Raw genomic sequence first — 27,897 nt, forward strand, 5'->3', positions numbered from 1 at the left:
GGGGCAGCCCCAGGCCATCCCTCCCTGGACCCGCCCTCCCCTCCCACCCTTCGGAATCAAGGAGTCAACATTCCTGAGCCCACAGCTCCGGACCGCCAGGCCCAACAGCCCGGGCCGGTGGCCGCAGGCCATGCCGGTTACGATGCCCAGGGGCACAGACTGGGGGCCCTGGGAGGTGTTAGTGGAGGCCAGCCCATAGGCCTGAGCCGGGTGGGTGACCACATTTAGCCTCTGCAGCCCTGCCTCGCTCCACCTGTGCGCCACCAAAGCCAGCCACCCAGATTCCCCTGCACCCGGAGGGCTTTGGCTCTCAGGAAGTAGAGACCTCCAGGAAACGGGCGGTGGGGGCCGTGCTGGGCACAGAAGGTGGACTGAATGAACTGGGGTCCCCAGACTGAAATGCCCTCAGCCGTGACCCAGGGCCCGCCAGCCCCGCACCCTCCCTGGGGACCACACTGAGTGCCTCGTGATGGAACATGCCTCCCCAGGCAGGCTGCAGTGCTGACGGCCGGGTGCTGGGTGCCCCTCCGAGGTCTGTCCTGCCTGGGCGAGGCGTGCCGGCCACACCAACAATAACACTGTGGCAAAGACTGGCCACCTCGTGAGGACTCACGCAGCCCCTTCTCCCCAGGCCTTGGAGAACAGGGAAGGGCGGCAATGACCGCCACGCCCCACCCCACCCCGTCATGCGGGCCACTCCTCCCGCCCTTCAGGTCACCATCTCGGCAAGCCTCTGTGACTCCTCAGATCTGGGTGAGGAGTCACAGCCAGACCTTACACGCAGCAGGCACCATGTCAGGGCCACACCACACTTACAGGGCCCACGGAGATGTTTTAATTATTTTTATCAATCAGAAGGGGGGAAAGTGGATATAATCCAGCCTGGATTACATTCTTCTTTATAGCAGCACAATCACAAATAGAATTTTTAATTCTTTTTTGGAAGAAGGGGCCCACAGAAGTCATACTGAGGCCCTGGTCACGGGGGGGACCTCAGAGGCCTGTGTGCCTCCCGGGGCCCTTGCTGTGTGGTGATGATCTGCTCACTTGATGGCCTCCTCCGGAAGGGCCACGTCTTACTGTCAGAGCAGGCACACAGTAGGCAATGGGTGAATAAATACACGCTTGTAAATTAAAAAGTGGTTTGCATTGACTGAGCACTTGCCCTGTGCCAGGCACCGTGCTCAGCTCCTGAGAAACAGACGTGCCCATTTTACAGATAAGGACGTGGAGGCTGAGAAAGGCTAAATGACTCGCACGAGTTGTTCACCAGGAAAGCCCAGGTGTCAAGCCTGCACCACTGGCCAGCAATGTCCCCACGGGAGGTGGAGCAGCTGGTGGATGTGTCATTTCCAGGAGGGACAACCTCACATAGATATCAGGCAAGTCCCCCGACGTCAAGCCTACGAGTTCTGACACATGGGCCAGTGCCCTTGAAGGCCCCAGTGCCGCCCCTGACCTTCCTCCAGGCCACAGCCCATGCGGGCTGTTCCTCCATGCACCCAGGCGCTGTGCTGGGGGCGTGACGTGTGACCACTGTAGCCCGCACTCTCTGTGTACCAGGCACTAGCCCGTCTAACCCTCGTGGTACCCCTGGGGGCCGTGACTGTTATTCCCGTTCCAGAACACCGCCTGAGAAGTGGGCAGAGACAGGGATGCAGGAGCCATTCCTTCCACCTTGGGAACTTGGAGGCAGGGAAGCAAGCCTTCATGAGACAAGAGACCTTTGAGTGCATCCACGAACGATTAGGATTTCATGCAAGGGCATTCTAGGCCGGGGCACAGCCTGAGCAAATGTGTGGGAGTGGAAGGGGCCCCGGGGCGCCGCTGAGGAGGGATCTGCTCTGGACTGCAGGTGAGGCCGCAGGGAGTATCGGACTGCTGGCTTTCCGAGGCTGTACGAGGGAGGGGGATGTTTGGAGATTGGGGAGCTGCCGTCAGGCGGGCACTTGGTGCACGTTTATCGAGCATTTATGAGGAGCCAGGCATTGTAATAGGCATGGGGGAACAGAGATGACTAGGGCACAGTCACCCACTAGGACCTGCCTGGGAAAGTCCATCTCGGTGGGGGATCCACATCTGTCCCTGGCGCCCCGGCAGGCCCCGGCGTCTTTCCCTCCTCGACTGGACTTCTTCCATAAAACAGGCCTAACTGCACTTGCCACCTGGTGACGGAGGCTCCCTGGATAAAAGATTCTGTAAATACAGAGCCCTGTCGCCAGACTGGGCGGGGTGGAGTAGGGAGGTCGCATCAGATTCCCAGGAGGCAGAGAAACAGCCCTTGGGGGGCCGCGGGGCCACCAAAATCCTCTGAGGTTACAGCCCCTTGGTGGCTGTCAAACGTATTCCTGCAGCCAGGAAGTCTGACATTAAAGTTCCCCCCACCCCCGCCCCCACCAAGGCTACTCTGCTTGTGATGGTTAAATGACAGACGCCAACAGGCTGGCGGGTGAGGACGGCAGGGAGGAGGAGATGGAGGGGCCTTGGCTGCAGGGAGGTGGCTGGAGGCGTTACCCTCACCCGTGTGCGCATCTGACAGTGTATCGAGCACCTACCAGGATCAGTCCTGCTGCAAGTGTCGGGAGTCCTGGGGGAGGCAGACAGGGACACGGCTCATTCCGCCACTACGTGGGGGGGGGGGGGGGGGGGGGAACGGGGAAGCCCGGTCTCTGGAAGCACGGAGAAGCTACCTGACTTGACTTTGAGTCCAGGACAAACCCGTCTCCCTTCGTCTCTCAAAGACCCCGGCGGCAAAAGCCCTTCGTGCTGAAGCAGCGCCGCTCCTCAGCTGACCTCACACCTGAGGAAACAGAGGCCAGGGAGCCTCGCTGGCTTGTCCCAGGTCACACAGCCAGTTGTGTAACAGACAGGACAGTTATTATTTGCATTTTACGAACGAGAGGTGAAGTGGCTCACAGAGCAGGCCACAGAGAAAGCAAGCGGTGCACCCGGCCTAGACCCAGGGCTGCAGATCGCGGGTCCCACCTTGCTTTTCGGCTGATGCGGGACTTGCCACGGCTGCCGCTCCTCTGGGCTGGAGTGAAGAATGTTCCAGAGCCCCAGAGCACTCAGGTTGCCTCTGGCAGGCAGAGGCTGGGGTGGGAGCCAGTATGGGCTCCTCTCACTGAGCTGTTCCCCGGCATCTCCAGCACAGAGCCAACCTCTCCATTAAGCAGAGCGGGCTCAGCGCCCAGGCGGCAGGATGCTTCAGGGGCCCACGGAAATGTTTTCATTTCTTTTAAAACCGGAAGAAAAATTAAGCATAATAATAATGAATACTTACTCATGAATCAAGCCTAGATTAGTCATCTTTCTACCCACGTGGTTGTAAAAATATAATTTTAAAAAAAATTTTTTATGAAGGAAGGGGCCACCGAGGCAAAAGCGCCTGGCAACAGAGAAAGCCAACGTGTGGCCCCACGGCAGTGGCTGCACCGTCAGCCACCCCAGAGCCTGTTCCAGCTGGGGCAAAGCTGGCCACCTCTGCCCTGCCACTGTTTATGAAATGATGTCGGGAGAAAGGAGGAGCAATAACAGAGCAGTGAAAAGAGAGGAGGGGCACTGGGAGAAGACTAACAAATGAATGGTGGCCGGGCAGAGAGACGAGTCTGAAAGGGCAGAGCGTGGCTCAGGGAGAAGATGGCAGAAAGGCCTGGGGCAGCGGAGATGGGCAGGACAGAGCTGTGTGTGATCGAACAAGTCTGACGGGTCCCATCAGTGAGGATGGTCAGGACAGAGGGAGGCGCCTCACACAGTCCTGGGAGCCTTGAACAACAAGACCAGGAATTTCCCAGGGGCCCTAATTACGTTCCCGTGGCTGCCGTAACAAATTACCACAGATTTGGTGACTTAAAACAACAGAGATTTATTCTCTCATAGTTGAGAAGACCAGAAGTCCAAAACCAAAATCACTGGACGAAAGTCAAGGTGTTGGCAGGGCCTTGCTCCCTCTGGAGACTCTAGGAGGACACTCCGTCCCTGGCTTCTCCCAGCTTCCAGTGGCTGCCAGCATTCCTTGTCTCGTGGGCACACTCCAATTTCTGTTTCTGTGGCCACATTGCCCCCTCCTCTTCTCCTCTGCCTCTCTCTTAAAAGGACACTGGTGATTACATTTAGAGCCCACTCTGATAATCCAGGATAATCTCCCCATCTCAAAATCCTTCCTTTAATCGCATCTGCAAAGACTTTCCATGTACGGTTAACATTCACACGTTCCAAGAATTAGGACCTAATATCTTTGGGGCCCATTATTTACCTACTACAGGCCCACAGAGGCAACACAGTTTAGTAGAGGGCTGCCTCTAGCCAGCCTGTGGCCACGGCCCTTGCCTGAGACCAGTGGAAGGCACATGGCCTCTTGCTTTACAAACCAGCACATCCTGGGAAGGGGGTCCTTCTGCCGGGATCCTTGGAAAGGAGCGAAGCAGGCTCTGCAACGGAGGGGGCGGGATATGGAGGCTCCACTGGGATTGGCTAGGATGGAACTGAGGCATTAAGCTCCTTGGGGCGGAGAAGGCGTCAAGAGAAGGCCCTCCCCCACCTGGAGGCGGACTCTCGGTCTGATTTCAATTCTCACTTCACTCATCCCACGTTCAGCAGATACTCAGACACGAGCCAGCCCTTGTCTTCAGGGGCTCGAAGCCTAACCCCAGAGGCAAGCACCGTTGTCTTCAATAGATTGTAACTGCAGGTGAGGCCCCTCCTTTCCGGGTGGGGCAGTGGAGACCCAGGGATCAGGGGGTCATCTATGTATGGAGTCGACTTAGCACAAGGGCTTCACATTTCCTCAATCCCCTACCCCCAGCGTCTTCCTGTCCTGATTTCATTATTTCTAGTCTCTTCCTCTTGGCACTTTAAAAGTGAAGTAACCACAGTTTCATCTTCCCTTAGAAGAGCCTGCCAGGAAGTGACTCCTCCCAAGCTGGGCACTTTCTGCATCTGTAGAGTTGGCCAGTGGGAAGCACAGGACCCTTGAAGTCAGACAGCATGGTATTCATTCCATATCTATCAAGTACTCTTCCCACACTCAGATTTGAGTAAAGCAGAGGAACAGGCAACCAGCCTTGCCTTCTCAGCACCAACTGGGGCGAGCATCCTCCTTCAAATGAAGAAAAGCTTCTGCCATGAAATGTGGGGGCCTCTGAGGGCAGACTGAGAAGTGGCAGAGCTTCCTGCCAAGTCTGGAATCCCCAAATCAATCCCAAAATGGAAAAAAAAAGGGGGGGGCTTGGATATGGAGAGAAGCTTCTAATCTCAGTTTTGCCTCGTTCAAGCTGTGTGACTAAGCAAATCACTTAAAAACTCTATGAACCTGTTTCCTGATATGTAAAAAAAAAAAAAAAAAAAGTGTAGAAATGCCTAAGAAAACAGTTACGCAAGAGATTCCAACAATCGTTTGGGGGAGGTCCTCTAAGGGCTAACTACACGCTACCCCTCCAGGTGGGTCTTAGGCCAGGGGTTGTCAATCTCCCCTGCTCCCCACTTCCTCGTGCCATCTTCAATACCTTTAAGGTCCTGGCACCCCGGCCCTGTCGAGTCATCTTGCCGAGAGCTGGGCCCCAGAAGGCCGCGGGTGGGGTGAGGCGCATGAGGCAGTACCAGGACAGGGCTCAAGTGTTTTGAGCAACCAGACCGGGAGTCAAGTGCGAAGTCAGGCCAGGTCGAGCCCCCGCTTGCCGGCTCCATCCGAGTCCTCCAGCGACCAGGGGTTACCCACTCTCTCGCGCCTCCCACGCACGATTCTTGTCTGGCCTTGCCCCGCCCGTTTGGCCCACGCGGCGGGCGGGGCGAGCCGGAGCCTTTGTGTTCAAACCGTCCAATGGGCAGTGGCAGTGGGCGGTGACGCGGGCGGGGTCTGACCAATGGGCCGCGGTCTGTCAGCGTTGACTGACAGGCGCACACATAACACACTCGGCCACGCGCGCGCCGTCCGGCCCCACTTGCGCAGCGCGGCTCTGCGCGGGCCGCATTGTCCGCCAATCCGCCGTCCGCGGTTCCCCGCGCGCCCCGGGTCCCTGCGCCGACCGCACCTCCCCGGATTCCGACGCGGTAAGAGGGTGCGCCCGGGAGGCGCGGCTGGCCTCGAACGTCCCCGGTCCCGCACGGAGCAGCGGCGGCAGCAGGTAACAGCCGGCCTTGGGCCTCTGGCGGGCGGACGCGCGGGGCGAGGGTGGTGGGCCGGCCTCGCTCCCCTCTCCGCGGGTCCCGGGCCCGGCCTGACCCCGGGGTCATTGTCGGGCTGCACCGGCCAGAGCCGAGCTGCCCAGGCCTGGCCCTTCCTCTCCGGGCCAAGCTGGGCCAGGCTCCAGCCCCGCCCGGTGCACGCCCCTGGACCGGTCGAGAAGGGCCAGCGCTGTGCCAAGGCCGCCGTGACTCATCTCCGCCGCCCGGCCCCCGCCCCCGGGACTGGCCGCTCCACTGGTCAGTCTGGAGGGCGGATGTCTCCGGGCGGGACTTCCCCGGGCCGAACCTCCCCGGTAGGCGAGGAGCGGAGACCCGACTGTCCCAAAGCGGCCCAGGCCAGTGCCCGCGTTTTCGTGCCAGTCAGGCAGTTTCCAGGGACAGGTAGTTCTCTGCTTCTGCCGCCGCCTGTCATAACTCTGGGAATAGGAGGGAGGCCCATTTTGTTCAGTTCTAAAAAAAAAAAAAAAGAAACCAAATAGGAGGCGGGAGTGTGACTTAGAGCAGAGAGGCAGGGAAGGCGCATGGTTGGTAAAAAAAACTCCCGCAGGTTTAGCCAGTAGGGAATGAAGGGAGCAGAGCTAGCACCTGGAGCGTTTTGCCGGTCCCACGAGAGAATGTAGTATGAAAACGTACCGCGGAGGATGCCCAAGATCTAGGTTAAGTCTGACGACTGGATGGATACTGCCATATAAGTTTGTGATGGGGGTGGGGAAGGGTGGAGCTGAGAAAGGGTGTGGTTCCTCTCAGAAGTGGGAAGGGATGTTTTATTTGAGGGTGTCTTAACGGAGGGGGGAGGCGGGGGGTGTTTATTCTGATATGCAAAAGATTGGAGCTCTGAGAGGCTCACCTCTTGTTTTGTTTTGGAGGACGGGGCCTCGACCTTTTCATCTTGCGAAACCCAGATTCAATGATAAACTGTTTCGTGATAGCAGAACCCTATGAGAAAGACTAAAAGGCACCCCTGGAAGGGTGCTGACTGCTGATGGTTTTCAGCAACCGCCGCCCCCCCCCCCCCCGCAAAACACATACACACACACACACCTCCATCTAAATATTTATTTATATTCTTGCCGGCAGTAGCTCGAGTTCTGTTTAAACTCATTGCTTTGTTCCCGCCCCAGGGCGAAAGCTTCATCAGCTTCTACAGGGCAGGGTTAAGAGGAGGAGTCTGTGTGAGCATCTGTAGCTTTCAGGTGGGGAGGGCAGTAGCAGGGGTGGAATTACCTTATAAGGAATGGAATATAGAAAAGGATCCAGGCCAACTTCCTGCTGTGGCTACTACCAGTCGGTCCCTTTACCACCATCGGCTAAAACCAGGGAAGGATGCCAGGTGAACATCCTACCTGTGAAGACACCAATAAGACCCAAGACATGAGGCTGCTTGTTTTGCAGAAGACGACTTTGTAGAATTCTTCAACTGGACTAACCAGACCTCCTGGTTTCTGTAGTGAGTTGGGATGTGTTAGAGCCTATGTCCACCACACAGTCCAGAGAACTAGCAATTTAAGTATCAACGAGGAGTATTGGAAGCGATAAGTCACAAGTACTAGGACTGAAGCATTACAGTGACTTTGTAATACAGGCTGGCAAAGGCGCCATGCTCATACTGGCCATCTGAGATTTTGAACTTGGGTTTCTAGAACTGAAAGGTTTATGAATCCTCCTTGTGTTGTAGAATGCCCCCTTTTGCCATGTCTTTTCACCTTGGCCTCCTCTGAATCTTATCAATTCCAGAGCCTTGGTTTTCCACCCCACGTAGTGAGTGACTGGTCTGGCTGGTAGGGACTGAGGGTAATCCCACACTGGCGCTCCACCTGCCTGTTTTGTTAGTTTGTTAACAAATGTAACAGCTCTGCAGCCTGTTCTGAACATACTGGAGGCTGTAAAAGACTCTAGTTGGGGACACAACAACATATTCCTGAAACAACTTGAAAACCTCCCGGTGGAGTGGAAGGACCGAGGCCCTGCAACCTGTGAGAGTTGAGCTCAAACTCTGCCACTGTCACTTACAGGCTGGTGGCTGTGGGCAGGTTACTGATCATTTCAGTGTCCCAGGTTCCCCCCAGTACAGTGGGGGTAACGATGCCTTCCTGGATTATAATGGGTGTGTAAGGAGCCGGGTACCTAGGAGGCATTGAACAAAGTATGTTATCGTATCAAGATGCACTGGTGTTGCAGCCCAATAATCGCTAATGGGATACGGCATCCGGGCACCATCAGGATGGAGGCAGGGGTTACCGTGCAAAAGTGTTCTGGAGTCAAAGTTTGATTGCGGCTCTGAATCAGTGAATACAGCTATGAAGAAAGGAAAGCAGGTCCCATCTAAGGGAAACAAGCTAGAACAAGAACAGGCACAGCTCTAGGGACAGGGCAGCACGGTAAGATGGCTGGGCTGGAGAGCGGGTGCAGGGCAGCAGTGATGAAAGGCATTCATTTAGCACCTGTGGCCTACCTATCAGGTGCCACAGGCTCTGTCTCACGTCAAAGGCTGCAGAAGGCCCAATTCTAGCTCTCACGGACCTCCGCATCCAGTAAACTGAGAATTAGGAAATCCTGTGGAAGGTGCCATGAAAGAGGCTGCCCAAGGCAGAGGGCAGAGGGCAGCAGGGTGGGTGGGGCCGGGATAATTAATAAATGCCCCATGTCACCCACATCTCAGGCTGTTTCAGTTGAATCCCGGTGGGGGGTGGGGATTGGCTCGGAGGCAGTGCGTTGTTTCTCCTCCCCTGGAGAGGGGCTGAGAACAGCCCCACGCTTCACATGGCGCCCTTTCTCTCCCAAGACTCTTCAGGGGAAGGGTCCCCCGCCCACCTCATCATGTCTCGAAGAAGCCAGCGCCTAACACGCTACTCCCAGGGTGACGATGACGGCAGCAGCAGCAGTGGGGGGAGCTCGGTGATGGGGAGTCAGAGCACCCTGTTTAAAGACAGTCCTCTCAGGTATGGGATCGCCACTTCCAGCCCCACCTGCCTCTGTGGGAGCGCACTGACCTGCAGAGCACATGTCTTGGGCGGTTCACTGCGCAGCCTCTTCGTCTTGTGACTTTTGTGGGCAGAGGTCAGATACCCATGTCTGGTCAAAGGGGACATTCACACCTCGGGATGCCAGGGCCCAGTGCTGTTTCTTCTCTCCGTGCTGTAAGCCGGGCTGCTGCCCTCATGTTCAGAGAACAGGAAGTGGGGAGAGGCAGCTTCAAGAATAAGCCAGGCCGGAAACCCCAAAACCGAGAGCTGGGCTCACAGGAACCCATGGTACCGTGGATGGCTCTGCCAGTCTGGCCATCCTCCCCAGACCCACACCCACATGTGCCACTGTCTGTAGGGCCTCCTCAGGGCCAGCGAAGCAGCTGAGGAGACGAACAAGTCCAAGGGGCACCAGGATGTTAGCTAAGGCAGGCGCCTGCCTCACCCTGCCCCCTTGCAGATGTGAGGCCCAGATGACAGCCCCTGAGGCTTTGACTAGCTCTAGAAGGCCAGGTTGGGTTTGTCTGGGTTTTCAGTGGGTTGTAGAAATTACTAATCCATGAGGAAGCATGAAAAAACACTTTGGCTTTGAAGTTAGAGACCTAGATTTGAATCCTGACTCCATGGCTTACTGATGATCTCGCCTAACTGCTTGTGAGATTTAGAGATAATGGGAGCACAGAAAGTACCTGCTTTGCGCGGTAGACAGTCAGCAGTTGGGAGTTGTTAGTTGCCTAGCAACAAGGCCGCAGGCCCCCCCCCCCCCACCTTAGGAGGGCAGAGCACTGCCTAGAGCCCCGCTTTCGCTTTCCTGGCTGGGCTCACCTGCCAGCTCCTGCCTCTCTCCTCCTGCTGACCTCCCACAGGACCCTGAAGAGGAAATCCAGCAACATGAAGCGCCTCTCCCCAGCGCCGCAGCTGGGCCCCTCCTCCGACAGGCACACCTCCTACTACAGCGAGTCTGTGGTCAGGGAGTCCTACTTTGGCAGCCCCCGGGCCGCCTCCATCGCTGCCTCTCTCACCAGGAACTCCATCCTCGATGACCAGCTGCATGGTGACCCCTTCTGGAGTGAGTGTCCACAGCCTTTCTCCTGGGCCTTTGCTGCCTCTGGAGATTTATGGTCCAAAATCCCACCCTGGGGGTTTCCTAACCGCTGCTGGGCCAGAAGAGGGGTTCCCCACCTTCGGAAACCCTTGGGAGAGCAGCCGAGTGTCTGAACTTCCAGGCCCCTTTAGACGATGGAGTAGCCACGTAGCTGCTCCAGGCCTGGGAGACGGAGGAGCCGGTCCTAGTTCACCCTCCCTTGACCCAAGGGAGCTCGGGCGGGGCTAAGAGTAGATTCCATCTGCCCATCAGAGATGCTCCTCGGGGTGTCCCCGCGAGTCCCTCTGGAACACTCTCCTCGGAGCATCTCTGCCCCAGGAGAACCCCACGTTCTTCCCTCCTCAGGTGAGGACCTGCGGGTGAGGAGGAGAGACACAGGTGGCACTGAGAGCAGCAAAGTCAACGGGCTCCCGGAGAACAAGCTGTCCGAGGACTTCCTCGGGTCGTCCTCGGGCTACTCTTCCGAGGATGACTACGTAGGTAGGCGACGTCCTCCCTCCCCAGCCTCGGGGAGGTGCTCCGCCGGGTTCCCGGGCTGCTGGGGAGGTGATGGGAAGTAGGGGAAGGCGCCCTGACAGCTCGAGAGAGCATGGTGTCCAGCTGAGTGTTGCTGCTGTACCACCATGGTGCCCTGAACCCGGGCCTGGGGTGGCCCTCGATAGCGCTGGGATGCGATCGCCTGGCCCCACAAGGCCTTGAGCCGCCTGTGGCCAGTTCCCTTATTTGACTCATTTCCGGCAGGTGTTTAACATGGAGCTTCACTCGCAGGAGGTGCTTGATTCCCTTAGTCTAGTTCTGAGTGGTTTGAGGGATTGCTGGTGAGAAGGAAGCCGACAAGGAGTCCAAGGGAAATAAAATGTCAGAAATCTAGCCCTTCGCTTCGTCAGCGTTTACTGGCCTGCTAGCTGCCAGCCTCTGTCACTTGGGGCTGTGAAGGAGAATGACACACGGTCTCAGCTCACAGTCTAGAGGAGCAGACAACTGACAGTCTCCATGTCCCAAGGCTCTTAAGAGTGAGGACAGCGGCGGTCCAGTGGTTAGGACTCCGCACTTCCACTGCAGGGGGCACGGGTTCGATCCCTGGTCGGGGAACTAAGATTCCGCAGGCCCTGCGGTGCACGGCACTTCCACACCAGAAAAAAAGAGTGAGGACGACTGGGCGTCTCCTCTCCTCCCCTGCAGGCTACTCGGAGACGGACCAGCAGGGTTCAGGGTCGCGGCTACGGAACGCTGTCTCTCGTGCGGGCTCTCTTTTCTGGATGGTGGTCACTTCTCCAGGTGAGTGCTGGCTGCTCTGTACATGATTGTTTCCATTCTCTCTGGCAGTCACTTTCACCCATCTTTCTGCGGTTGGGTATCCAACCTGTTAGAAAGAGACTGTAGGACCACCAGGGATAGCTCGCTCCAGAATAATTACGGGGAGCCAGGAGCCACGGGAGCACCCTTGCTTGAAAGCTGGGCGGAGGGCGTTGGCAGCGCAGGCGGGTGGCATCACAGGACCTGGGTAGCGTGGGACAGGACGGAGGTGCACTGGCGATCAGGGTTGGGGTCGGGGCAGGGAGGACCGCTGGTGGAGACACACAGGCCCAGTGGTTCAGCGTGGCACTTAGGCTTGACAGGCCCTCTTCCAGGCCGGCTCTTCGGACTCCTCTACTGGTGGATTGGCACCACCTGGTACCGCCTGACGACAGCTGCCTCCCTCCTCGACGTCTTCGTTTTAACCAGGTAAGCAAGACTGACAAGGAGTCAGAAGGCCCCAGGCAGAAGGGGCCGATAAAGCATCTACACCTGTGCGTGATGGTTTCTCTGAAGGTTTTTCTTTCCTAGTTTACCTGCGGCTTTTATTAGTGAGCGTGGAGTGGACACCCAGAGCCCCTTTTTCTGGAATCATGCCTGACAGTGGACAGGACTTAGAGTCAGGTGCAGGGAGTGTTCTGGAACGCAGCTTCTTGGGCACTTCCTTCCGAACACCAGCCTAGCCACTTCTGAGTCTCAGACAAGCCCAGCTTTACTCCTGCTGGCCAGGCCTTAGGCTCTAGCCAGCAAGTGGTGTTTCCCAGAACATTCAGCATCCCTCTTGGCCCCCCGGTGATCTGGACCCCCAGTGTTTTCCAAAAGAAAATACTGCCTAAGGAGTTACTTTTTTTTTCTTCTATATTTGCTTGCCTAGAGGACATCTGTCTGTGAAAGTTTTAGGTTATTCAGAGACCCCAGTATTTACTTATTTATTTATTTTATAAATTTATTTTTATTTATTATTTTTGGCTGTGTTGGGTCTTCGTTGCTGCTCATGGACTTTCTCTAGTTGCGGCGAGCGGGGGCTACTCTTCATTGCGGTGCGCGGGTTTCTCATGGCAGTGGCATCTCTCGTTGCGGAGCATGGGCTCTAGAGCACAGGCTCAGTAGTTGTGGCGCACAGGCTTAGTTGCTCCGTGGCATGTGAGATCTTCCCAGACCGGGGCACGAACCCGTGTCCCCTGCATTGGCAGGCGGATTCTTACCCACTGCGCCACCAGGGAAACCCGCCCCCCCCCGCCCCCCCCCCCCCGCAGTATTTATTTTTGATAACATCAATACAGTTCAGAGTCAGAATTGTCCCCATCACTCCAAGCTTTGCAGGTAAAGCATCCAATCTGGCCCTGGCAAGATGAGAGGCTTGAGGGTGTCCTCTCTAACTCTAGCTTAGCACTCAGGAAAAATCTCTAGGAACTCCCTGGGGGCATATAGAGGCCCTGGCGCCCTCCTGACACCTCCGCCTGCCCTCTCTCCCCTCCTGTGGTCCAGGCGCTTCTCATCACTGAAGACGTTCCTGGGGTTCCTCTTGCTGCTGCTGCTTCTGACCGGCCTGACCTATGGTGAGCGCATCCACTGTCACAGGGAGGGGTAGAACGAGAGCTTGTGGAGATGGGGCTTGCGAGCCAGAGGGGCAGGCAGAGTGTGGGCCGAGGCTGGTGCTGAGCGGAAATGTGAAAACTAGAGAGACAGTGATCAACTACAAAAAAGGGAAGGAGGCAGGACGAGCGGGGTCGGATGGAGCCTGGGCAGCATCCTGTCTGGGTCTCCTGGGTCCTCAGGTGACCAGCGGGTGAAAGGGGAAATGCTCCGATCCACTGATCTTGTCCTTGGTTTGGGTTCCTACGCTGGACTGCCTAGCATGTCTAGAGCATCCTTGCAGCCCCAGGGGCTGGAACATGCCTTAGTACAGGAATACTGGGGTAAAAAGCAGGGACTCTGACACTGTTATTAGCAGTCATTTTCCCTCCATTCCAAATCAGGAGGTTGTCTGGGTGAGTGAATTACCATTACATCAAGTTCAGTCTTCAGCTGTCTTTAGGATCAAAACAATGAAGTCGTAAAGGGAAGTGAGAGCACCTTTTTGCACCAAGAAGTACCTGTCATCTATAAGATGCTCCACGTTGTTCCAGTCTCTATCGTTGAACTTTCACATTTTTTACATAGTTGTAATCATTATGTTCATATATTTAGTGTCCAACTTTTGATTTGACAATTTCACATGAGTTTCACAGTTTCCTGTGAGTTGCCCCTGTGGCCCCCAGGCTCAGTTTTACCAATTTATAATTAAAGACCATGCTTTATTATTGTTATATTTTTAGAGGTGGTTTTATAGGTTTAGCATCTACTCAAGTTGTATTTCTTTGATTTCTACCAAGGTAGAACATCTTTCCAAGTGTTGATTCCCTTGTTTCCTGTTACAAGAACAGCTTGTTCCTATCCAGTGGAAACTGGGCATTGCCCTTAAAATAATAATGACCTTTTATAATCTTACAGTGTTTTGTTCAGGAAGCATATTCCCTTGTGTTATCTCACAAGGTTGTTTGTTTCACCATCCCCATGTGGGGTTGGTGGAGCTGAGGTTCTCATGGTGTCATGAGATGCATACGGAAAGTCTGAAAGGCAGAGGGGCGGAGTGACCAGCTCCGGGAGGGCAGTAAGTGAAGGCCTGTCCGGAGGGTCTGACTTAAAGTCTGGTGGTCACATGCTTCCTGTTGCACCTGCTGGAGGCCAACAATTGAGTGGCAAGTGTGACATCTTACCAGGGTGGAGACCCCACAGCCAATATGGCTTTTTCAGGCGCTGTCAGCCCCACGCATACATGTACACGCACACACGTGGCACGTCCATAGCTCAGGAGTAAACACATCACAAACAGGTAGCCCCTAAAGCAAGATGCAAATGTCTCTGTGTGGTGGCAGCCTTGTGCTCTGTTCTGGGGCAGCAGGCAGCCTTTCTGAGCAGGTGGATTCTGTTTCAGTGATTCTCAACCATGGCAGCCCATTAGAGTCACCCAGGGAGCTTTTATTTATTTATTTATTTTGGGGGACCATGCTGCACGGTTTGTGGGATTTTAATTCCCCAACCAGGGACTAAACCCACACCCTCGGCATTGAGAGCTCGGAGTCCTAACCATGGGACTGCCAGGGAATTCCCACCTGCGGAGCTTTTAAAATTCCTTATGAAAAAAAAAAAAATAAAATAAAATAAAATTCCTTATGGAGGGATCCCCCAGCCCGTGAACTCACTCTGGAGGGCGGGGCCAGACACTGATTGTTTCAAAAGCTGCGTGGGTGATTCTGATGTACGGTCTGGACTGAGGACCACCGTCAGGCCCTCTGGGTTCTACCGTTGGATCATCCCCAACTTACGATAGCCGTTTCCTCCAAGCTTTGCCACCTATGGAAAGATGAGGATTCCTGAGGGGACGTGAGGATGCGTACACGCTGGGATTGTCGGGTGGAGGCTGCTGCCTCAGAGAGTGGCGGGAACCTCCACCCCTCACACCGCCTTTGGCTGGGGCAAGGCTCCCGCGAGCGAGACAGGCTGCTGGCGAGCGCTGCTCATGAGGCTGCCGTCCGCGCTGTGGCCCCGGCCCAGGTTAACTGCCCCCTCCTCTGTGTGCAGGCGCATGGTACTGCTACCCCTTCGGGCTGCAGACGTTCCACCCCGCCGTGGCTTCCTGGTGGGCCTCGAAGGGCAGCAGCGGGCAGCGTGCGGTGTGGGGTTCCAGAGACTCATCCCCACATTTCCAGGTGAGCCTCTTAGGGTCGCAGCCTCCCGCCTCGGCCTGAATTTGCCATTGAAGTCGTCCCTGCCCTTCTTCCTCACACACACAGCTGAAGAGGTGCTGCCAGGACACCCTTCTCTACTGTTTGTGGTACAGATGTTGGGGGGGGATGTTGCCTGGGCTTAAATATGACTCAAAACTGCCCAAAAGTTAGTGGCTGTCCTAAGAGGCACGGAAGACAGAAGGAAAAGGAATAAGACAAATTGTCTTGCCGACTTTGTTCCTTTTCAGTACAATATCACGAATCTTCACTGAGTACCTTCTGTGAGTCAGGTAATATCCTGTTCTGTTACCTATTACCATAGATAAACCACCCCCAGAATCAGTGCCTTAAAAGTACCAGCACTGGGGAATTCCCTGGTGGTCCAGTGGTTAGGACTCGGCACTCTCACTGCCACGGCCCAGGGTCAACCCCTAGTCGGGGAGCTAAGGTCCCGCAAGCTGTGCGGTGTAGCCAAAAAAAAAAAAAAGTAGTACAGCATTGGATTAGCTCGTGAGCCTGCAGGTCCTCTGGGTGGCTTTTCGGGTCTGAGCAAGGACAGCTGATCTTGGCTGGGCCCCCTCGCGTGTCTGCAGTTGACTGGTGGGTCAGCAGGGGCGGGCTGGTCTAGGCCTGGACTGGGCAGGTTGTACCTTTGCTGTCCAGCAGGTAGCCCGGGCTTGTTCTCATAGCGGCCGGGCAGGGTTCCAGGAGAGTGGAATCATGCCAGACCTTGAGGACTAGATTCAGAACTAGCATACTGTGACTTCCGACACATTCTATTGGCTGAAGCAAATCTCAGAGCCAGGCCAGATTCAAGGAGGGGGAAATAGACCCCACCTCTCCATGGAAGCACCTGCGAAGCCACATTGCAGAGGGCGCAGATGCTGGGAGGAGGGCAGGACATTTTTGCAACCTGCCAGAGGCTAAAGCTGGATCCGGCCCAGGCCCTGCCCTCAAGAGGCCTGCAGTCCAGTGGGGGGCGATGAGTGCACAAGCCACCGGAGTGTGTGTTTGCAGGTCCTGGGGTCTACGGTGAAAATGGAAAACGCTTTGTCCTCTGATTATAGTTATTTGAACTTTGCTTGTATCCTGCTGAATTTAATTTGCTATCACATTTTTAACCATTTATTTTGGTAGATATTACTTTCCTGACCCTGATTTTATTATTTCACAAAATAACGATGTGTTCTGGCATCTTTAACTTTTTTTTTTTTAATCACTAGTAAAGACAACTCAATTTCAGGACCACCTTTTCTGTAAAACGGGGGAAGTAAAGAATGACATATCTTTGTATTTACTTTCATCTGCGTAAAGACACTAATAAAAGTAGTTGCCTGGTTTGGGAAGGCTTGGTGGTGAGGGCTCTGGGTGGATGGGGCAGAGGTTAGGAGCATGAGTTTTTGCTGTTTGCTTGCTTTTTGAGTCATGCAAGTACTGCCTAGTTTAAAAATGGAATTTTTGCAAGTCAGAAGCCCAACCTCTGTACTCACTAGGCTCGTGCCTTTTAACTGACAGTCGACAGACTGTGTTTTATAATTTCATTTGGGTATTTCTGGGATTCTCTTCCCTTCCTCTTTAGGGAGCACTGTTGTCGTAAGTCCCTAACCTCTGTGGCTTTTCCCTCCCCGTCCTGCCAGGCTGAGCAGCGCATTCTGTCCCGGGTACACTCTCTGGAGCGGCGCCTGGAAGCTCTTGCTGCTGAATTTTCCTCCAGCTGGCAGAAGGAGGCCATGCGGCTGGAACGCTTGGAGCTGCGGCGGGGGGCCGGAGGGCAGGCGGCCAGCGGCAGCCTGAGCCACGAGGACACCCTGGCGCTCCTGGAGGGGCTGGTGAGCCGCCGCGAGGCTGCCCTGAAGGAGGACTTCCGCAGGGACACCGCTGCTCAGATCCAGGTCGGGGAGGAGAGCTGAGGGGCCCGTGTGGCTGACGCCCTGGGTGTGCGGGGTGGAGGGGGCGAGGCCCTGCACCCTGACATGAGGGAGACAGCAGTGTGTCGTTCAGGGTCAGACGGCTCTACCACTTGGCAATTACCTTCTCTAAGACTTAGTGTCCTCCTCTTTAAAATGGAGACTCTCCCGTCTGCCCCGCCCCTGGTTGTGAGAACATGAGATTGTAGTGTGCCTGTAATGCCCACGTAGGTGTGGCACACCATGCAGGTGTGCAGTGAAGACCAAGGGGAGGCTTGCGTGTTTCCAGGAAGCACCGTAGCAGAAAGGCCAGGAGCTGAAGTTTGCAGCCAGACAGGCCTGGTTCGAATTCCGGTTACACCACTCACTGGTTGTAAGCGGCCTCTGAGCACGACTCAGTAAAACCCTTAGCCTCTCTCCTGTGCCTCATAGGAAGAACTGGTCACCCTGAGAGCAGAGCATCAACAGGACTCAGAAGACCTCTTCAAGAAGATTGTCCAGGCCTCGCAGGTTGGTGGGCTTGGGGGCACTTGGAGCCTACGGTGGGGCGCTGATCGGATTCGTCATCTGTTCTTGGGCTCAGAGAGACACCTTGGCCCCTAAGGGTCTGCTTAGGTGCAGAATGGGGAGAAGGGTTGTGAGTCTCCTGACTTCTGCTTGAACGGAATCCACCTGGGCTGGAACACTCTGCAGAGACGCTCTGGGATCATGCCTGAGGACAGGAAGGGCTGCTTTCAAGTGGCCTGTTGTGCTGGGTATACGTGCTGAACGAACGAGGGAACGGGTGAACGCCTAAGCACGATAGACATGGGCCGAGACTCCCATAAGGACCTCAACCAGGAGGCCAGTTTGACGTTTGCTAGATCAGTCAGGAGGCCCGGGGGTGGGGATGTGGTTAAGCAAAGACCCCAAAGGGAACAGATCCTGCTCTGGGAGACTGACTGCTGTGAGCCTGACATTTCTTGTATTGCTCCCTTCTTTCTGCTTATAGGAGTCTGAGGCTCGACTCCAGGAGCTGAAGTCTGAGTGGCAAAGGTAACGCACACTGCCATCTGCCCTAGGCCTGTTCAGCCCCAGCCCCCGCCCCCATTCCCACCCCCAGCTAGGACTGGGGAGCAGAGCCCCGGAGCAGAATTCTGATTGTGTCCCAAGCAGAGAGGGAGATGGCTGAAACCTAGCTCAGGATCACCTGCCCAGAGCCTGTCCTTGAGGTGCAGTGGAGGTCCAGCAGGGGTTGCAGGCATTGCAAGAGAATTGGGATTCATGGGTTCATTTACAGATGTACCGTCTTTTCTGTACAACCTCATGCCGGCTGTATTCCCATGCCCCAGATACCTGTACTTGTGGAGGATGTGAGAGCTGAGGTAGAGTGAATTATGGATCTGGGCTTAGAAGGGAAATGGGATACTGTAATAATTAGCTCCTTGGGATATGCAAGCCAAGTCATAGGCACCGGAGCTCTGTTCTACAGCCAGAACCTCCAAGAGTGAGCCTTGCACTCACCAGTGAGTGGTGGGCACACCCTTATATCAGGTGCCAACTAGGGGATCCTCTTGTTCTCCTCAGCATAGCCTTGCCCCTCACCAGAGATCCAAGGCTTACTCCTTCTTCTCTGTCTGGGAGTAGGATGACCCAGGAGTCCTTTCGGGAGAGTTCCATGAAGGAGCTGGGGCGGCTGGGGGTTCAGCTGGAAGGCCTGCGGCAGGAACTGGCAGCCCTGACCCTGAAGCAGAGCTCGGTGGAGGACCAAGTGGGCCTGCTGCCCCAGCAGCTCCAGGCTGTGCGGGACGACGTGAGTTGGAACCATCCACGTCCCTTGCTGAATACCCCTCCTCTGAGACGGTCCTCGCAGTCTGCAAGGCAAAGAGCCTCTTGCCCCCTGCTCTGGACTCAGCACAGATGCTGGCTTTCTTGGACAGAAGTTCTTCCTGTTCTCTCATTGATAACATGGAGGATTGTTCATAACTCTTTCCTCCTTGTGGCCTGAGCAGGCACGTGCTGGCCCTCCCCTCGCAGGCCTGTTCCTCACTCCCTGTCCCCTCTACCCAAGCCAGGCGCCACCCCACCCTGGCCAGGGCTCTGCTGTGGCAGCTTCCACTGTGAGCCTCCCAGAGTGAGAGCTTTCTTTGGTGCCTAGGTGGAGTCTCAGTTCCCTGCCTGGGTCAGTCAGTTCCTTCTTCGAGGTGGGGGCAGCCGCACTGGGCTCCTTCAGCGAGAGGAGACGCAAGCTCAGCTGCAGGAGCTGGAGAGCAAGATCCTCGCCCACGTGGCCGAGATGCAGGGCAGGTCCGCGAGGGAGGCCGTGGCCAGCCTGGGGCTGACGCTGCAGAAGGAGGGCGTGATTGGGGTGACAGAGGAGGTGAGGACCGGATGCCCCTGGACACCCCCGCCCCCCGCAGTGGCTAATCCACCCAGCACACACGCACTGCTTTCCTCCCTGGGAGCCGCAGAGCTGCACAGTCCCACGCTGCCAGCTCGCTGGCCTGTTCTGTGACCGAAGTGACATCCAGGCGGCTCCGATGTTTGCTTTGGGGCCGGTGTGGAAGGGTGGAGGCGCACGCCTGAGCAAGCGGCACGTGTCCGGACTGGGGAGGCTGAGCCCAGGGGTTCCTGGCCCCTAACGGTGGGGCCACGGTGGTGGGCGAGTCTGCTTCCCGTCACAGCTGCCCGGGGCGCCTGTGTTAGCAGGTGCACCGTATCGTAAACCAGGCTCTGAAGCGCTACAGCGAGGACCGCATCGGGATGGTGGACTACGCTCTGGAATCGGGAGGTGTGCGCACCTCTCCTCCCTTTGCTGGGCCCCTTTCCCTACGCCGGCGGGCCCCCTGGCATCTGCTAGGGTAGCTGTGGTGTTAGGCAAGCAGGGCTTGAGGTCAGCAGAACTCACCCAACCCAGCGCTCACAACCAAGGCGAGTGACTGCGTGGGAGAAGCGGGACGTGCTGCGCACCACCCTCGGCCGGGAAGAGGCGGGCGGCGCTTGTAGCTGCTCTGGGGTCTGGGTTAGGTGTGAAGGCTGGTCCTCAGGGAGGGGACGGGCAATAGTAGACCCTGCCGGGGTTCCCTTGGCTGGCGAGCTAAGCTGGTTGTGTGGGTCTCCCTCCCCTGCTGGAGTCCAGCCCCAGGCGCCCACCCTGCCTTGCTTTCCTGTCTCAGGGGCCAGCGTTATCAGCACCCGATGTTCCGAGACCTACGAGACCAAGACGGCCCTCCTCAGCCTCTTCGGCATCCCCCTGTGGTACCAATCCCAGTCTCCCCGAGTCATTCTCCAGGTGGGGGCCCTGAGCACACCGAGTCGCCTGCATAGCTGGGTGACCGTCCCCTCCTGGGTCAGGGCGGGTTGTCTCTGTCACCTGCCATGTGCTGACCCGACGTTCTCCCCTTCCAGCCAGACGTGCACCCAGGCAACTGCTGGGCCTTCCAGGGGCCCCAGGGCTTTGCTGTGGTTCGCCTTTCTGCCCGCATCCGCCCCACTGCTGTCACCTTAGAGCATGTACCCAAATCCTTGTCCCCCAACAGCACCATCTCCAGTGCCCCCAAGGACTTTGCCGTCTTTGTGAGTATCCCACCTGGGGGCTAGAGGGGCCGTAAGAGGGCCCTGTGGGTCTCTATTGAGGATAGAGTTGGGATCGTTCTTTGGTTGAGGGGAAGGGAATAGATATGGAAGAGACGGCGCCAAGGTGGGAAACAGCACTTCGGTCTCAGTTACCTCGGGCTGCGGAGGAAGAAACGGAGGCCTAATGAGTTAAGTGACTTGTCACAGATCACACAGCGGCCCTGTGTCCAGAGCTCAGGCCCTCTGCAGCCCCCGAGGAGGCTGGTGCCTGCCCCACCGGCTGGGGGGGGGACCAGTGGGGAAACGGGAGGGAAGGCCTTCCTCCCTGGGGGCCCGTGTCTAAGAGCAGGCTCTTCCCTCCATCCTTTGCTCTCTCTTCAGGGTTTCGATGAAGACCTGCAGCAGGAGGGGACGCTCCTTGGCCAGTTCACGTACGACCAGGATGGGGAGCCCATTCAGACGTTTTATTTTCAGGTATGGGATTCTGTTCTGCTGGCAGAGGCATATATATGTACTTTCCCACCCATTCAGCAGATGTTTTCTGAGTACTTGTCCTGTGCCAGGCACTGGGGGTTCCAAGTGAGAAGTCACAGCCTAGCCCACCCACAGCCCGAGGTACGGAACAGAGACCACTGTCCCTGTGGCGTGGGAGAGGCGCCAAGTGCACATCAGCGCGGGGGAGGGGGAGGGGCCCTCCCAGATGGGCAGTGCTGGGGAGCTGCCTGCAGAGGGCAGGTATCCGAGTGAATGTGGCCCAGCTGGGCCTCGCACAGCACAGCGTGGCTGGGCCACTGCTGGGGGGCTCCTGCCTCAACTTGAGTGGGCATCGGTCTCCTAGACCCTTGTTAGAAATAGATCCCCAGTCTCCAGCCCAGGTGAGTCTCTGGTAGGTGGCCTGAGAGCCACACCAGGGGAGTCCTGGTGTGAGGAAGTGGGTGAGGTGGAGAAGGGACAGAGCGGGGAGAGAGGCAGGCCTGGCTACCAGGCAGAGAGTTTGAGCCCTCAGCTGAAAATGAGCGTACGACACAGAGGACTGATGGGAACTTGAGAAAGAAAAGAAATTCTGCTTAATTCACAGTGAAGGAATTCTCTTTCAACATCGACATACATCAAACTCTCCATAAAGGTAGTTCTGTTCATGGTCAAAGAGAGCTCCTGTGAGGTTTTCCCAGTTTGAGATGAATCACGCTGGGGCTCGGTTACAAGGCCGTTTTTATGTGGCCGTGGGCTGGGCCTGGCGCAGCCTGACATGCGTTGGCGGCCCCTGTGGGACCTCTGAAGCCTGTGGGGCTCCTTGGCCCACCAGGTGGAAACTGTTCCAGGGTCGGAAGACAGGAGCTTTGAAGTCCGGTTCTCTGCAGAGGCCCGGGGGAGGGGGCGTCTGGCCCTAGGTGTGGCCGTCTCCCCTCCGGTCTGAGGACTCCCACCCCTGCCTTCTCTCCCCAGGGCCCTAAAATGGCCACGTACCAGGTGGTGGAGCTGCGGATCTTGACTAACTGGGGCCACCCCGAGTACACCTGCATCTACCGCTTCAGGGTGCACGGGGAACCCACCCACTAGGCCTTCTCTGTGCCGCCGCCGCCAGCGGGGAGGCCAGCTCCTCTCGGCACACGCCCCCTGCTCTGGGGGTGGCTGCGCAGCACCCCCGCCTCTGCCCCCGCACGCTTGAAGCGCACTGACTTCCGGGAGCGGGCAAGAAGAGCCCCTGGCCCAGCGGAGGTGAGAAGGAACGCGCAGGCTCTTCCTGAGCGCCGGGTGGCTCCAGCGGTCAGCAGGCTCCGGCGTCGCTTTTCCTTCTTTGTTCTCTGCGCGCCGGGCACTGGGCGTCTTCTTCTCCCTCCTGCGAGGGTGTACATATGTAGCATGTTGTGGGAAATCGAGGCAGGGAGAGACGGGATGAGTGCCCATGTTCCGGCAAAGGTGGATGAGACCTGCCTGCCCCTTGCCTATGTGCGGGGGCTGGCACCCAGGGAGCTGCATAAATGAAGCAGGTGCCAAAGCCGTGGGTGAGACAGGCTAGGGCCTGGGGCAGCTGAGCTGTACCCCCTCCCTAGGCAGAGAAGTGAGGTCCTCTGGGAGGAGGGTGCAGGCTGGGAGTGGTCCCCAGGCAGGAAGCTCCTGGGAGAAGGCAGCTGGGCTCCTCCAGAAAGCTAGTGCTGTCAGCCTAGGCCCACAGCATTCCTGAAGGGCTTCTATACACTGTATTTGTCCTGGGTCAGGGTGGGCCATGGGGCTTCTTGTACCCTGGAGGATCTGGCTCCTGGGAGCCTGAGGGTTACTGCTTCTGTGGCCCAGTAGGAGTCCCCTCTGCTAGGGACAGCAGTTGCTTTCTCTCTCCTGATGCTGGGACTGGGGCCCACTCTGCTCCCCACTCCTTGCTAGGGCCCACCTGTGCCCCAGCGCAAGCTTGCTGCATTCCCCCAGGGTGCCCAGACCTGTCCTTCGAGGCCATAAACATCCGGGGTCAGCTAGAAGTGTTCAGGGGACTCCCTGGGCTCTTGTGGTGGCCCAGCGATACAGTGACTGACAGTGACACTCAGGGTGCCACGGTGGGAGGAGGTCTGTCTGCACTGTTGGCCCTACCCCACCCCTATCAGGCCGCTGATGTAAGAGGCCCCCTAACCCTAAGCCACCCCCGGGGGCTCTCTCAGCTCATGCTCAATTCTGTTTCTATTCTGACTCATTTTCTATGGGGGACAGTCAGGGGTGGGGGGCTGGGTTAGGAGTGGGGGGCCGAGGTGGGAGCTTTTGGACCCAGCAAGCCCTGCTCTATTATGTATGTATTTTTCAAGGTCTGTTTTTTAACTGAAAAGCTAAGGGCTTGATTCCTAGCCCCGTTCTGTGGGGCCTCGGGTGAGTTCAGGTCCTCGTAACCTGGCTGCCAAGAGGGGGTTGGGGCACTGGTTCCAACTCTGTGGTTCGTTCCGGCCCGCGGGGGGGGGGCAGGAAAGGCTGCTGTGCAGGTGGGCGCCCTGAATGGAGGACGGAGCTGGAACGAAGGCGAGGCCCCGGCCATCCTGTGATCGGTCCTCTGGCACTGGCCCTGCCTCCAGACAACCAGGTTTTGTTTTGCGCTCTCCTGTCACAAATGCTGCACTATTGGTTCTTAATTTTGTATCTCCAGGTTCTAATTTATGCCTATGCAAAAAATAAACTATGCCCAGGATCAGGGGAGTGTGTGGTTCTTATCTGGCCATTGCACGGGACCCTGCTCTTAGCCAAAACAGTGCCCCAAAGGCTTCCTCCTAAGCTTTAGAAACCCCGGCTTCTCGGCTAAAACTCAGCTGTGATGGGAGATGGGACCTGAGGCAGGCCCTGTGCCTGTGACTCTGGGCTCAAAGGCTGGCAGGAGAAAGTGAGTGGCTTTATTAGCCATCACTGATGTCCCAGTCCCACCGTGAAGCAGGCGGCTTGTCCTGCGTCTCTCAGTGCCACTGGAGCAGAGGGGAGAAATTACCCACTTTACTACTGAGCTCGTCCGCCGTCAGTGCCGCAGTCCCCCTCCGTGGGAATTAAACCCTTGTCCCTTGTACCTGTGTTGGGATGGCACGAGGTTGGTCCCCTGAAGAGCCAGAATCTTGCCAGTTCCAGGGAGCAGGTCCCGGCCCTTCCCTGCAAATATCTCTCCCCAGATTCAGTGCCTCCAATGAGCAGCTCCAAGGGCCAGGGGTGGCTGCCCAGCTGGACTCTCAACACACGCCTCTCATCCTGACCATGGCACCTGGCCCAGGGAGGGGCCCAATCACAGCTGAGAAAATAAAGGCAGGAACAGGTCAGTAGGCAGGAGCTGGGGGATAAACTGCTGCAGGAGATGGTGCTGGGTGGAAGGCAAAGCCAAGGCCCAAGGCTTCGGGCCAGTTACTCAAGCCCTCAGCTCTCTCTCTGCACGAGGAAAAAGCTAGTACTGTGGCTCGCCCCTCAGCGACTGCTCGCCTCGTCACCTCCTATTTCATTCACACTTGCACTGCATTTAGCACCATTTTTCAACAAAGGTCGCGACATACCTGAGCGGCATTAGTAAACGCATCCCTGGAACCTACCGCACACCGTCAGGGCTCAGGGCCTCTGTTCGTGCCCTCTGGGGCCTGTCTGCACACGTCCAAATCTTAAGAGGCCCTCATGGCACAACCCTCGCACCGTCTTTTCTATGGTCCGTCCCGTGACCCCAATCAAACCTGCGCTTCCCCTGCACCATGGCACATTTCCTGTGGCTTATTCTGTGCTGGGGAGGCCGATAAGCCAGAACAGTGGGCCTGGCTGAATTAAAGATGCCACGCGTGTTAGCTGCGTTACAAAAGGGTCAGGATCTGCCATTTGAGGTGACTGCATTAACAGCTTTATTCTTCATCAACAACAAAAGGGCTGGTGTTTTGTTCCAAATAGATAGCTGGTAGGGCTGAGACCCATATGGGACCTTTGTAGTCCCAGCTAACGACAATAAAATGCTGCAGTCAGCTCCCTGGCCAGCAGGTGTGGGCCTGGTGACCACAGAGATCAGAGTGACCTGAGTGTTGGAAGGCAGAGGCCAGGGCGGAGGCCACAGCTGCAAAACGTAAAGGAAGTGGTTATGCTCACAGCGGCAGGGGAGTTCCAACAAAACGTGGTTCTGCCTGTTCCAAGGTCCCCCATGGCCAAGTCCTGTGGAAACACAAATTCCACAGCACCCACCGTGGGGACAGAGAGCACAGCTCAAGGCTGGAACTCCTATTACAAAGGCACCTCTGGGCAACGGCCCCTGTAAGCAGAACCAGAGTCAAAATTCAAGAGGGGAACAGCCAGCAGACAATGGAACTAGGACAGGCTGAAGGACACCGCTGGAGTGGGTGACTGGAATGACTGGGGGCTGGGGGCACTGTTCCCCTGAGCTCCAGTGTCCTTAACCAGAAAAACGTAACTACCGCCACCTCCCTCGTAGCCGCGAACGTCAAAGAACATGAAGCGAGGGAAATGCCTGGCACAGCCCCAGCTGAACAGCAGAGACGTGTCCACGGCACATTTCTCCTTTTGAGCCTGTTGCCCAGCTTGCGGCCTCTGCCATGGACGTGGGAGCCGGCGTGGGTGGTAAGCAGTGTGATGACCATTATTCACCGGGTACCGCCCACGTGCTGGGCACATCGGGGCCTCACACACATTCTCTCGCTGAATCCTCCGCAACAACCTGACATAGGCATTTACCTCTTGCCGTGGATGAGGAAACAGGTTCAGAGGATGGCCACTTGTCCTGTGTCACAGCTGGCGGAGCAGTCTGCGTTTTGAAGCCATGCCTGCCTGACAGGAGAAGCTGGGCCCCTCCCGGCCCGGCCCGCAGCCGGGGGCTCTAGGGCAGGCAGAGCAACGGAGTTCCCCGTGGCCGCACCTCCACCTGGAGGGGCTGGGCAGGGAACAGGACACCGTCAACTTGGAACAAACTTTTATTTTGTGTGCTGGTTTGGTCGGTCCATGGCCACAGGTCAGTGGTAACTAGAAACAGTCAGGAGGAGAGGGGAGGGGAGCAGCAGTCCGGAAGCAGGAGTGGCAGCGAAGGGTTGGGGATGGAAGGGACGCGAGGCTGAGGAAGGACCCAGCCAGCTGGGTGTCCCAGGCTAGAGAAAGAACATCTCTCTGCCCATCGGTCCACCCTAAAGAGAGGGCTTCAGTCCACAGCTCTGAGCAGGCTGGTTTGGGGCCCATGCTACCATCTCTGGCCTGGGCAACACCACCCCCACCCCTGGCAACGATTCTTCCAAAGGGCTTAATGCTCTGAGCTGGGTCTGGAAGAATCTTTTTTACTACCTCCTACCTGCTCTCCCTGTACCCCAGTCGGAGCTTCCAAATCTGGGGCTCAGGCCTTTCACTGCTGGGCTCCTGTAGCAGCCATGCTGGGGCGATGTGGCAGGGAAGGAGGGGTTCCAGTCCCGGCCTGGCTCAGAGGAACACCTGGCACCCCCACCAACAGGAGATGCTGTTGACCGTGACCCTGAGCAGGCGGACCCCAGGCCCAATCATCAGTGCCCTGAGGCCCAACAAGAATCAGAGTCAGAGTCCAAGCAGGAGGCGGCCCCAGGGCAAGGTGAGAGCCCCAGCTCGGCAGACTCAGCAGAAGAGGAGCCACCCCAGCCAGCCAGGCAAACAAAGGATTGTCTCCAAGGGGAAAGAAGAGCCACAGCTGTCTTCAGGTCAGTGGCAAGATCAGAGGGGCAAGGAGGGTCCTACAACTCAGTCACCAACACCCTCCACACGTCTACAGTTACAGCCTAAGAGCTTTTGGCATTACCTGTTTGGGGGTTTAAGGGAAACGAGGGAGAAAGAGAAAAGGGGGACCACCGCTCTCCACTCTACTGAGATCCCCAAGTCGCAGAAGGACGGCCCCCTGCTCTGGACGCCCCTCAGCCTGGAAGCGGCTCCGTGGCGGGGCTCCAGGCGCACTGGAGAGTGAGCACAGGGAAGGAGGGCGCGCTTCGGCTCCTGACAGCCCTGAAAGGTTCTCACAGAGACACACGAACGCACGGACAGACAGGCAGCCAACTAGCTCCTGGAGGCTGGTGGCCAGCCACGGAGGAGAAAGGGGAAAGACTGCCAGGCCCTGACCGGCCGTACTCCTGCATCTCACACGCCCACACACACGCCCACGCACACGCACACTAGATAGATAGATAGATAATAAAAAGAATAAAAACTAAGGGCCCAGATGTACAAAAAAGGTGTGAGTGAGGAAGAAGGTGGGGAAGAGAGTTGGAGATGGTCAGTCCTCCAGAAGTCTGGCCACCTTCCTCAGCTTATAAATTACAACCCCCTGGAAAACGGGGGTGGGGGGAATGACGAGGCTCCGGGTGCGGCCTGGGGGAGGGCGAGCGGTGGTCAGAGTTGCTCTGGCCCATCTGGTGGAGTGGTGGCCAGAGAACGAGGATCCCTTGGGTGGTGGAGGTGGGCTGGGGGGGATTCAGCAGCCGCTGGCGGGAGTCAGGCAGGCCCCCTGGGACTTCACCTTGTGACGCTGGCCCCCCCGTCGCCGGCCCCCGCTGCCGGGCTTGGGCTGAAAGAGAGAAGAAGGAGCTTGAGAAGCAGTGGCCCATCGGGAGCAGGGAAGGACAGGACAGCAGAGGGGCAGCGGGGAGCGGGGGCAGGAGGTGAGCGAGCAG

The 27,897-nt window shown here is 57.0% G+C and overlaps 5 protein-coding genes across 11 annotated transcripts in view; 3 read left to right on the forward strand and 2 right to left on the reverse strand.

The window, feature by feature from the left end:
- The window catches only part of DNAL4 (dynein axonemal light chain 4), a 31,957-nt gene extending 30,440 nt beyond the window's left edge, over positions 1-1,517 (forward strand). The window contains exon 8 of the mRNA XM_032646874.1: positions 1,220-1,517. The gene's annotated coding sequence lies outside the window, so the exon portion shown is untranslated. The remainder of the gene's footprint in view (positions 1-1,219) is intronic.
- A 1,203-nt stretch (positions 1,518-2,720) lies between these two features.
- LOC116760509 lies at positions 2,721-6,231 on the reverse strand. The gene is made up of 2 exons (XM_032645434.1): positions 5,505-6,231; positions 2,721-2,800 (listed from the first exon to the last, which is right to left on the reverse strand). Exons 1-2 carry the CDS (start codon positions 6,229-6,231, stop codon positions 2,736-2,738), a joined length of 792 nt encoding a protein of 263 aa, XP_032501325.1. The 3' UTR covers positions 2,721-2,735.
- On the forward strand, positions 5,939-23,945 carry SUN2 (Sad1 and UNC84 domain containing 2). 6 transcript variants are annotated; one of them, XM_032646133.1, is made up of 18 exons: positions 5,939-6,122; positions 8,966-9,122; positions 10,013-10,215; positions 10,597-10,731; positions 11,434-11,529; positions 11,883-11,976; positions 13,036-13,106; positions 15,172-15,299; positions 16,955-17,209; positions 17,657-17,734; positions 18,216-18,259; positions 18,851-19,016; positions 19,362-19,583; positions 19,910-19,994; positions 20,380-20,495; positions 20,612-20,779; positions 21,161-21,253; positions 22,226-23,945. In XM_032646133.1, exons 2-18 carry the CDS (start codon positions 9,001-9,003, stop codon positions 22,337-22,339), a joined length of 2,190 nt encoding a protein of 729 aa, XP_032502024.1. In that variant the 5' UTR covers positions 5,939-6,122; positions 8,966-9,000; the 3' UTR covers positions 22,340-23,945. The 6 variants fall into 6 exon arrangements, with proteins under 6 accessions (XP_032502024.1, XP_032502023.1, XP_032502020.1 ...); XM_032646132.1 differs by having other exon boundaries at positions 5,943-6,122; positions 11,871-11,976; XM_032646129.1 differs by lacking the exon at positions 5,939-6,122 and adding an exon at positions 6,426-6,564 and having other exon boundaries at positions 11,871-11,976; positions 19,913-19,994.
- The window catches only part of GTPBP1 (GTP binding protein 1), a 30,991-nt gene continuing 25,316 nt past the window's right edge, over positions 22,223-27,897 (reverse strand). The window contains exons 12-13 of one of the 2 annotated variants that reach the window (XR_004351856.1): positions 25,955-27,791; positions 22,223-24,527 (exon numbers count right to left, since the gene is read on the reverse strand). Coding sequence is in view for 1 of the 2 variants with exons in the window: in XM_032646134.1 (XP_032502025.1) it covers positions 27,699-27,791 (93 nt within the window). In the remaining variant the exon portion in view is untranslated. Of the gene's footprint in view, positions 24,528-25,954; positions 27,792-27,897 lie in introns of those variants that run through there. The other variant, XM_032646134.1, reaches the window with a different exon arrangement.
- On the forward strand, positions 24,287-27,221 carry LOC116760768. The gene is made up of 3 exons (XM_032646135.1): positions 24,287-24,551; positions 25,695-25,840; positions 26,715-27,221. Exons 1-3 carry the CDS (start codon positions 24,323-24,325, stop codon positions 27,192-27,194), a joined length of 855 nt encoding a protein of 284 aa, XP_032502026.1. The 5' UTR covers positions 24,287-24,322; the 3' UTR covers positions 27,195-27,221.

Source organism: Phocoena sinus, chromosome 10 (genome assembly GCF_008692025.1).
Source record: "Phocoena sinus isolate mPhoSin1 chromosome 10, mPhoSin1.pri, whole genome shotgun sequence".
NCBI lineage: Eukaryota > Metazoa > Chordata > Mammalia > Artiodactyla > Phocoenidae > Phocoena > Phocoena sinus.